This window comes from Adiantum capillus-veneris, chromosome 11, assembly GCF_014529385.1.
Source record: "Adiantum capillus-veneris isolate H3 chromosome 11, ASM1452938v2, whole genome shotgun sequence".
NCBI classification, from domain to species: domain Eukaryota; kingdom Viridiplantae; phylum Streptophyta; class Polypodiopsida; order Polypodiales; family Pteridaceae; genus Adiantum; species Adiantum capillus-veneris.
This window is the reverse complement of record NC_140941.1, coordinates 152,258,703-152,269,567: the sequence shown is the minus strand read 5'-3', so window position 1 is coordinate 152,269,567 and position 10,865 is coordinate 152,258,703. Positions and strand designations below refer to the sequence as shown.

Genomic DNA, 10,865 nt, shown 5'->3' with positions numbered 1-10,865 from the left:
GAGTTTTCTTCTGGCAACCACTCATGAGAACTACAAAGGTATGCAACTGGTTGGCAACCAGTTTCGAACCCAATGCCCATGTGAACCGACTCTATAAATAGTGAGAATGAGAAAAGCTCCAGTCAAGTGGCAACCGCAAGATAGTGATCGAATCTGATTCGACAGCGAAGGAGGGACGTGCACGTGGCGCAAGTAAGCAGCGTTCCCAATATAGGCAAATTGACGCTGAGGTGGAGATGATGTGGCAGGATCCACGTGGGCAAGTGGAAAGATTCGGGCACTTTTGGGTGATTCATGGGAGCAAATCTGCATTTTTTTTCCACACAGCCTTCCCCGCAAGCTGCTCCGAAAAGGATTGCAGGGTGCCTACTAGCCCTAATAATGCAGAGCCACAGCATTTGCGCAATTTGCTCCCCATGGCCATAAGAAGCTTTTGCACCCACATCATTCTCTCTGTGTTTGTTGAGCTTGTGTTTTGAGCTCGGCCCATGGAGCGCAGAAGCTCTTCATCCTCGCCCCACGGGCGAGGTGTTGTTGCTGTAGTTGGTGTCGGTCCAGGACTTGGCTTCTCTATTGCTCGCCGCTTTGCACGAGAAGGATACTCTGTCGTCATCCTGGCAAGAACTTATGGTAAGTTTATATGCTTTCATCTCTCTAATTTCTCTGAAATATGTAGGTTTAACATCTGTGTATGGGTGCGACCATCGCAGCTGCTTGACTCATACACATCTTGCAATTTACGGCTTTCTGCCTTCACATGATTTCTATTGGACATTGTGCTTAGTAGGTATCTCTGCGTAGCATTTTTACTTAATTTGACATCAAGATGTTTTTCTGTTTCAGAGAAACTTGCTAGGCTGGTAGTCCAGCTCATGGCGCTCGAAAGGACAGCGCATGTTTCTGCCATTAGTATTGACTGTTCCGACCCTCAATCAGTGCATGATGCATTTGAATCAGTCAGTTCGATAGGTGTTGTCGAAGTTTTGGTGTGTTCAAATTTCTAGCTTTTCCTGTTTAATTTATCTTGATGAGGGCTTGCACATTGGGTAAATATGTTAGTATTGAGATTTTTATTGGGTGGTCTGCAGGTCTATAATGTGAATGTGCAAGTACCATATCTGCCTCCTCATTTCCTCGACATTAGCGCAGAAAAATTTCAACAAACACTGACATTGCCCGCTCTTGGCGCATTTTATTCAGTTCAACAGGTATAACAATGTGGATGCCTACAGAGGTCAAACACATGATATGACATGTAGGATATGATGCCTGTATTTGCTTTACAACCCAAGAAAGGGGGAAAAAAATGATAGGGCATTGCTGTTGGCAATTTTACTTCTGTTTGGTTTTTTCCTTGCAATGTTTTAGAGACTAGAATGGTACTCAGTTTTATGGAAAACAGCATGTAGTAAAGGTGATGAATAAGGTAGCAGTGAAGAAAAACATTGGGAACGAGGGTAGCCCATTGCAGAAAGAGAGTTAGCAAACCAGCTGAAAGCTAGGAAAAGGAGTGCATTTCCGTGATTCGGATGCCTTTGTGATTTCCATGTGCAAGGCCTCTTAAGTTCACATTTGTACCAGATATGTCTGTGATGACGTTCACTCTGTTGAATTAAAATCTTAGACGGTTGGCTGTTTGATCTGTACGTCATGAAATGCTTTGAAAGGGTTCATGTGTCGTTCCATATGGGCTACTTTGACGATGAAGTTCCCATCTTATCTTATTTCTGCGTCTTTGTGGCAGGTTTTGCCTGGAATGCTTCAAAGGAGGAAGGGCACTATTCTCTTCACAGGCGCAACTGCATCCATCCAAGGGGAGGCGGGGTCTGCTGAATCAGGTGATTACTAACTTGGGCTTATTTGTTGTTAAGAGTGGGAACAAGTTGATGCTTAGTGAATCTGCTGTACGACAGCATGCGGCAAGTTTGCGTTGAGGGCTCTGTCTCAGTGCTTGTCGAAGGAATTTCAACCCCAAGGGATTCATGTTGCTCACATTATCTTAGACGGTATAGTGAGATGCAACAGGTGGCTTGCTTTGTACCTGATAGATTTGTATTGGAGTGATAGATGGATCAAATTTTTAAACTTTGAGCAATGTGTGCAAATCTTTGTTTTGTCAACAGGCCAGAGGGCATGGCAGGACAAACATTTCTAGACCCTGATGCGGTTGCTGAAGTCTATTGGCAAATTCACATGCAACATCCAAGCGCATGGACACAGGAGCTAGACCTGAAGCCTTTCTTGCCAGCCAGATGATGACTGCTCCAATGTGTAAGAAATTTTAACGCATGCCAGTGCATAGGATGCATTGGTCCGCATTACTCGCAATGCCACTAGCCTAGCATTTAAGTGATTTTTTATCAGTCATTATTCCCATATATTAGGGCACAGAATGCACATATTATATATAGTAGTATCTTCACCGTGCAAGAGAGGCTTTTCCTCCTGAGGGATGCTCTGCCTTTGGGCATCGGCACAGTACTTAATACCTTTTCCAGGCCTTGATTTCTGTTGTAATTCCTTGTACCAGGTAAGTGCTATTTTTAGTGATATTCGAGTTCAATCACCATGTAGATAGCTAACTGTTCACCTTTGTTCAGGGAGACAATGGTTTTGTGCTTTTGTTGTCTACTATTGGGCCAAAAACGAAGTATGGATGCAATGTATTGTGATCTTGCTGTTATGTTATTTAGTCAAATGCATTCTGGTTTTGTGTGTCTATGGTTTGGTATGCAAGTCGTATGTATTCAACAGTAAAAGTAGGAAAGCATGAAAAGTATGTTAATGTGTGTTAAATGCATGGGACTGGTGGTGCAGACGAGCAATTGTAGAGTGCGAAACGTTCTAAAACTGATAATATTATCATAGGCTTTTGCTTGAATGCGTTTGATGTCTCAGTGACATAATTTTGTGGTCTCGTCATGAAAAGGACACTTCTAGGAATGAACATAAGTCTGTTGCTCCAAGAAGTGTTCTATGTTGACCTATCACAAGAAGATTTAGAAATTATGTCATGTAGGAAAACGGAGTTTTTTCAGTGTTTTTCATACGATGCATAACATCATGAGCTTCTGCTCGAGAGGCACCGCATACCTAGCTAGGTACGATTGGGGGCAAGGGACCACCAGCCCGGTGCATTGCCTCCCTCACAGAAGCTCATGATGTTGAGGTAAGTCACAATGTGAGAATTATTGTGAGAATTTGTCCAAACCTTCTTGTGTATCTTTACTTTGGAAGGTCTAAGCCGAACTCTCGAAACTCTTCGATAATGGAGAAGCTCTTGGACTCTTCGCTAAGTAGAAGCACTTTATTTACGCTTGTGATGATCCTTAGTTCGGTAAGGACAGGAATGTGTTCCACTTTGTGAGAAGGAGAACTGTTTCTAGCATCTCTGTGCTGCAAGACGCAAGGCCCATTTTGTTTTAAGGAGATGAGTTGTTGCAGTGTCACGCGTGGCCAGCATAATTGCCTTTGATATCACTTGTATAGAAAAACCAAGGGCTAACACTAGCTATTTAGATCTTTCTTGCTGCAGAGCAAGAAACCATGCAAGCTCTATTTGCAGATCGACACAGCTCCATTGGCATAGAGGCCAAGCTGATTTTTCCCAAGCATGAAGCCAGACTCGAATTGGTTGGCAACGTAAGAGATGTCGGATTGGGTGCTGCGGCCGTTTCAAAGAAGGCGACGAAGTAGTAGCTTCCGCCAGCGACCACAAAATTCTCCTTGCGCCGAGAGCTCAGTAAGGGGGAACAATGACAGTGTGCGGCTGGCAAACGTAAGAAACGAATTGCTCGTCATTGTCGACTGCGAGCTGGCTTGAGTAGCCAGCATAGCAGGTTAACACGGTCTTGATGTTATCGAGGGTGAGGCTGCCAGTCTCCAGACATGGTCAGCACGATTAAAAGTTAAATGTATGCTTTCTTTAGTCTTTGGGTATTCATTCTGTGCAACATGGCAGGCCATGGCCATCAGCCTGTTTGCAGTGTTTACGCAAACCCCAAAACCTGTATTTTAGTAGATTTGAGCATAAATCCTGGTTGTCAGGCTAGTTTGGTCTTATAAAACATGGCCAAGAAAATGGTTTTTTTCGAGTACTGGTGCTTGGGGTTCATGGTGCACATTCTCTGTCCCTCTTTTCATCTTTGCATGAGGCAACGGCAAGGTCTTTTAAGATTCTTGTTATGTCCAAGCACACACCTAGCAAGTATAACACATTCTTGATGTGGATCCAAATGTGAGCCTGATGCTTAAGCCACGATAATCACACTCATGATTAATGAAGATCTTGAAGAGGCTGTTTTGAGTGCTTGCAAATGGTTTAGTAAGCAAGTGACTCTTATGTTGTCTCAAGAAATGCATATGTCTTTGAAAGGGCTACTTTTAGGAATGGATGGAGATTTTCCATGTTTCAGGTCTTGCAACCAATTGCATTATAGACCTTGAACTTCTGGTTTTCATGCTTTTTGAACAGCCCTTTTGGACTTTGAGGCCTTTTTGGGATGTTAAATCATGCCTTAGAGAACAAGGAGAAAGGAGTACAAATTTTTGAATGCAAATTTTTTTAGCTTGTAAATGGGTAAAATTGAGAGGCGAGAGCACCAAAATTTACCACATTTTGCATTGTTCACTCCACCCTTTACTTGGTGTGTCTTGTTCAATTAGAATAATAGCATTGAAACTTGATGGGATGTGTATATTGATTTTGTAGCACTTATAGACTGGCCTAGCTAAGAAAACATTATATTTTCCTCTTGTCAGATTAGGTCTCCCCAATCTTGGAAAATAAAAAATCCTTTCAAAACATCTCGAGTGAATAAGTGAATGGTGAGTTTAGGAAATGAAAAGACCATGGAGGTGAAGTCAAAAGCCTTTTTGTGTGCATTTATTTAGAGGAGGTGGTCGAATGCACCTTATACATTTGTGTTATTCTTGATTTTCTTTCCTTTAGCGTTTTCAACCATTAGGAAAGCCTTTCTTTTTTTTAGAGCCATTAGGAAAGCTTTATAGTCATTAATAATACCTTTTATTTTTTTTGAAGCCATTAGTAATACCTTTTAATTCTTTTTTAATACCTCTTGTCAGATTATAAGAAACTATTCACTAAGAAGGATCATACAAAACCTACGAGAAGTTCCAGGGTAATCACTTCATACAATTGCTTCCTTTACCTCCAAATCATTCTACAAAGTGAAAGACTTCCATATTAGCTTTGAGATGGATGTAGTGAGAGGGTGTAAAAACGTAGAGGATCATTCGTCCTAAATGATAAAAATTTAATTATCACGGACGTAATTTCAAAACACATAAGATACGACACCCGTCTTTCTTCCACAACCTCCCTCTAAATTCATCGAAATTCTTTCGTTGTAATCCTTCATCTTCTTTGCTCATGTTGCATGTGAAACCTTGTGAATTATTAAAGCAGCCATGAATAATGTGCAATGTGCATGCTCCTTTGTTAAGAGAGGGCTCATAAAACCTATCTCGAAGATATTATGTTGTTCTCAACTGAAACACTGGCACCCCATCTCTATGATGTATCTGGCATATAAAATCATTGTCAAAAATGTCGCCCTTAGGATCTCCCCACTTCTTGATAAAGCCATTTCCCCCATCAGCATGGATATATAAGAGGCAAGTCTATATATGACAACTTCTGTTCATCGATAGGATTGTGGGCTCTTTTGAAGTCAAAAGATCAATCAAATAGGGATGGCCTCTTGTCCCCTTGTTGTTTGCCATCGGCTCGCACCCGCTAGTTACTATGCTAGAAGATTGTGCTGTGAGACGAGAGATACAAAGGTTGACCCTGCTCAATAAGAACCAGCTCCTAGAGGTTATTCGGGGATGACTCACTCCAAAGCTTGCCCCCAAGTCGTCCGGAAGGCTCTTGAGACTGTAGTTTTTTGTCGTTGTCTCAGGGTCGAAGTGTAATATTGAAAAATCAAGGCTAATTTCTTTGTAAGAGAACGACTCATTTGACCATCGTTTTGGACAAGAGAGATTCTCTCGAAAGGTAAGATTTTCGGCATCTGGGAGCCCCCTTAGAGGTGTGCTTAACACACATGGTCTTAGAAAAGGCGAGGAGTAAGATAAGGTGGAATATGTGCTTCTACCATTCCCTAGCCATGTCAAAGTGATCAACTCCTTCATGATCCCGTACATTGCCTTTACTACCCCGCTCCTCAAAATAGCCAAATATAACTGGAAGGAATTCTTGAAGCAGATTAAAAGTTTTTAATGGAAAAATAACAATAAAGCCTCAACACTTGTCAATGGGCAAGATGGGACGTAGTCACTAGACCAGTGGAGCAAGGTGGTGTAGGGATCCTCAACCCTATCGTTCATGCAGAGGCCATTTGTGCCAAGTTTGTGGTCTCGATTGCGAAACAAGACCAGACATGGGCTATTATGACCTTCAATATGATGGACCACACGAAGCTCTACTCTGAAGGGGGACCTGTGGTTGGCAACATGTCTACTTGATTTTTTCTTGGAGGTCGGTATGAACCAAGCCATGATGGCATGTAGGGTACATCCGATAGCTCTAAATTTCTCAGCATACATGGTTATGACCCAGATTCAACCGAAGCCAACTGCTCCCAAAGGGGCAACAAGGTTAAGCCAATTTCAAGTTCTACATGTTTTTCTGTCTTTAACATTTCATATGAAAAAAAATCCTCTGTTATCCAAAGCAAAGTGCTTTGACAGACATGGAGCAAAGCAAGGCTTCTGTTCCTTGCCAAAATGCCAAGCCCATGGAAAGCAAAGACAAAAGTGATGCAAAGGGGGAAAACAATGCCCAAAAATCTTCCCAAGGCAATTCCAACAACAACAACAATTGGTCCAAGGAGAAGGGAGTTTACAAAGGTAAAAATAAACTCTCTCCTGAAGAGCTAGAAGCTTTTCGTAAAAAGGACCACACATGATTCAAATGTGGGGAGCAAGGACATGGCTACCATTCTTGCCCCAAAAGAAATGCCCGCAATGAGACTCCAAGAGCTTCAACAATCGAAGCTCCAAAAAAGAGGATGCTCATTGCAAATGATCACCTCTCTCCTATGCTTGGGGAAAATTAAGGGAGCATGATGCCTTCATCTTGTTTGACCTTGGCTCTACTCACAACTTCATATCAACAGAGTTGGCCACTATGTTGGGCATTCAAGATTTCGAGATGGGAGATACTGTAAGTGCCGATGGAGATTTCAAGGGACAGTAAGCCTCCGTTACTCCCTTGATTGGGAAGTTGACGCTTCATGTCCAAAGCTACGTCGACAAAGAAGACTTTCTCATCTCTCCTCTCCAACATGAGGATGTTATCCTAGGGGCACCATGGTTCAACCGCATGGTTGTCAACATGAAGTTCCCTAAAAGGAGAATCTACTTCACCTAAAAGGAAAAGAGCATGTATATAGATGCTAATGAGTCTGGTCATACTACACTACTTGTAAATTCACCTGCTTTTGATAAGTCGATGAAAATCTCAGTTTCTGCGTATATGATTTTTGTCAAAGAGTCTCTAAATGATGCGAATGTTTTAACAAAGCAAAATGTTAGGAATTAAGAAGAATTATACTTGTCTAATTTTCTAAATAGATTCCAAAATGTGTTTATCGATGATAAACACATTTTGGAATCTATTTAGAAAACACAAGGGGATGATGACCATCGAATTGAGCTCCTACCACGAAGTTCACCGCCTAACAAGCCTCCTTATCGAGTTTCCCAAGCTCAACAAGAGGAGATCATGAGACACATACAAGAATTGGTATAGACAAAGGGATGGTGAGGCTTAGCTCCTCTCCCATTTGTTCTCCGGTCCTTTTAGTGCAAAAGAAAGATGGTACATACCGCATGTGTGTGGACTATCGAGTGCTAAACCTTATTACTATCAAAAACAGATTTCCCGTACCAAGGGTAGAAGATTTGCTTGATAAGCTACAAGGTTTGACCTACTTCAGTAGAATTGACCTTAAAAGTGGCTATCATCAAATAAAGATAGTGAATGAAGATATCATAAAGACGGCGTTTCGTACAATGTTTGGTCTTTATGAATATCTAGTCAATGCACCGGCCACATTCAATCGTTCAATGGAGAAATCTTTAGACCCTACCGCAAATTCATTGGAGTGTTCTTTGATGATATCATCATCTACTCCAAGTCCTTGGAGGAGCACAAGCAACATCTCCAGGTAATTTTTCAAGGTTTGAGAGAGAGCAAGCTTTTTATCAAGCAAAAGAAGAGTGAAATTTTCCTTCAAAAGATTCAATATTTAGGTCATATTATGTATAAATGGGAGCGTAATGGCCCTACAAAATATCTCAAATAGCACGCTACTAACCATAAATAGACAAATCTGCATACTTGACGAATTGCACAACACATAATCCATACTATACGCGAGCAGAGAGAGACAAGAAGAGAGATAGAGCTAGAGAGCACGTGTTGACGCACCTCCTAGAGCGGAGTGCTACACAGGCACGGCAAGAGAGGAGAGGAAAGAGGAGAGAAGAAAAGACACAAGCATTAGGTGCAATCTCCCCCCATGCAAAAGTGAACATTTTTTTCTTACACGTATTTTATAGATTTCTGAATGCTCAAAATGAATACACACTGTTTGGTCGGACATAAATTGGCCATATCTCATATGGAGCACTTTAATAATACAATGATAATAATATGGTATCCTGTGTATGTTTCATAAAGCATTTATACCTTTGCCACTTGTTAGCTGCAATAAACAATAATAACAATAATTTATCATTTCTATTACATACCTCTTTGTTGGAAAGCAATTGTCCTCAGTTGTTGCGAAGTTAAAAATCTGCAATCATACTCATATTTTTAAAAAACAATGGTTAGTACTCTGTGTTAGAAGTAGCACATATTGACTTTTTTTTCACAAAATTGAATAACATTGCTTATGCCCGCCGTCATCCACATACTACCTATTCTAGTGTCCCATACCACTAGAATAAGCACTATATATCATACCCTCATGACTCAGGATATCATTGGTCACACTCATCATGCAATAAATCAACTTTGATCAATCCAAAGTTCAATTCCATAAATACTGTCGCGATAGAAAATCATCATATATCAATTTTAAATCCAAATCCAAATAGCTGCCAACATATATCCATTTCAATCCAAATCCAAATATCCTCTATTTTGTATACTCGGGTAACAAAATCATACTAAGGACAGTGGTGGCCAACCACTGCAGCATGATTTCGTGATCATTGTTGCCTAAATCGTCGAATCTACACCAATAAGACGTGCTGCCTAAATCTGCGACTTTGCACTAATGCTGCCTAAATCGGTGAATCTCCATTTGGTATTTTTAAAAAATCATGAATCTATAGTTTATTATTGTGCTTCCTAAATCGACGAGTCTGCACTCGTACTACCTAAATCGGCGGACCTACACGGACAAGTGGTGTTGCCTAAATCGATGAATCTACACCAAGATGAGCATTGACACACTGCCTAAATTAGTGAATCTGTGTGCATGTGACCAATGGACCAGACAAGACATAAAACATATTTATTATTTGTTTCACACCATTTTGGAGTATATCAAATCACTCACAAACTGTTTGTTCATTATTTACTATCTGTTTGTTCAGAAAAAATTCCATTTAGTGCGTAGTTCAAGCCATCATATGAGAAATGGCTAGGTTCATAGCTTGAAAAATAAGAAAGCAAGGAGGTATTGGACGTATGTACCTGGATAGTATGTTGCATTTAAAAATATATATACCAGTGTGTGCGTGTGGAGAGAGGCACACCTAAGAGAAAGTTGCAACTATCAAACTTACGCCAAAGTATAGTCAACAAATCCAAAATGTGTTAAGCTTGTGTTAATAATTGGCCATGAAATATTCCTTCTATCTAGAATTTGATTTGATATAAGTGTTTGATTGCACATTTAGAACGTATAGTCTTGGCACCCTGACTTGACAATGGCAATGTTGAAAATAAATTATACTGGAACACAAATAAAAATCTATCCATAGCTTTACTGAAACTAAAATGTGAGACTACTTAGCGAGAAGAAAAACTCTGCAGTCTAACTTAATAGCATAGACTATTACTATAATTATAATTTTGTGCATTGTTATGATAATTGTTAATTCAAATCTTTAGATGCAATGACAGTAATAGTTTCTTTACTAATTGCTAACTGTAATCTAATCTCTATTGTTACTCTTTATATAATATACACTATTGAGTTATTTTAAATATTTTATCCATCTACTTATTAGGATCTAATCTATTATCATTTATTATATTAGTTGAAATGTTAATATATCTTAGTTATATAATGTAATTTACTATTACTATTTTCATCTATAAAACACATAGTATAGATAACAAATGAATTATTGCTATGTAATATTCTCTTATTGTATTATAATGTAATGTAAATGTACATTGTATGTTATATATTTTTATTTTATATCAACATTAATTCTAATATCTTATTTCTATGATTTTCTTATATATATTTATATATATATATATATGTGTGTGTGTGTGTGTGTGTGTGTGTGTGTGTGTGTGTGTGTGTATTATTCTTTTCTATACCATTTATCTTCTATTTGTAATAGTAACGACATTTACTACTATTGCAATTTTTATCATAATATATGTGTCTTTGACTTGTACTCTATTATTACTATATTATATATATCGTCTTGATCAACGAATGGTTGTTTTATGTAATTTTTTTTTATAAATTCTATATTTTTTGTGTTATTATATATTTTGTTATTTTGTGTTAGTAATATAATAATGTCTCACATATTTGATCAACACATATAAATTAACAAAAATTAATAATTTTATTGACATC

General features: G+C 39.2%; 1 protein-coding gene across 2 annotated transcripts; it reads left to right on the top strand.

Moving 5' to 3' along the window:
• The first annotated feature begins 300 nt into the window (after window positions 1-300).
• Window positions 301-2,719, top strand: LOC147448248 (NAD(P)-binding Rossmann-fold superfamily protein). 2 transcript variants are annotated; one of them, XM_086524533.1, is made up of 6 exons: window positions 301-630; window positions 844-986; window positions 1,089-1,208; window positions 1,745-1,838; window positions 1,914-2,006; window positions 2,124-2,719. In XM_086524533.1, the coding sequence occupies exons 1-6, from the start codon at window positions 489-491 to the stop codon at window positions 2,153-2,155; spliced, it is 624 nt and encodes a 207-aa protein (XP_086380659.1). In that variant the 5' UTR covers window positions 301-488; the 3' UTR covers window positions 2,156-2,719. The 2 variants fall into 2 exon arrangements, with proteins under 2 accessions (XP_086380659.1, XP_086380658.1); XM_086524532.1 differs by having other exon boundaries at window positions 308-630; window positions 1,914-2,025.
• The last annotated feature ends 8,146 nt before the right edge of the window (window positions 2,720-10,865 follow it).

Bases quoted from the DNA above. Each gene is read 5' to 3' on its own strand.
- LOC147448248 (XM_086524532.1), top strand. From the start codon at position 489: ATGGAGCGCAGAAGCTCTTCATCCTCGCCCCACGGGCGAGGTGTTGTT. The intron at 1,209-1,744 runs GTATAACAATGT...TCTTTGTGGCAG, and splicing joins CATTTTATTCAGTTCAACAG to GTTTTGCCTGGAATGCTTCA. The intron at 2,026-2,123 runs GTGGCTTGCTTT...TTTTGTCAACAG, and splicing joins GGTATAGTGAGATGCAACAG to GCCAGAGGGCATGGCAGGAC.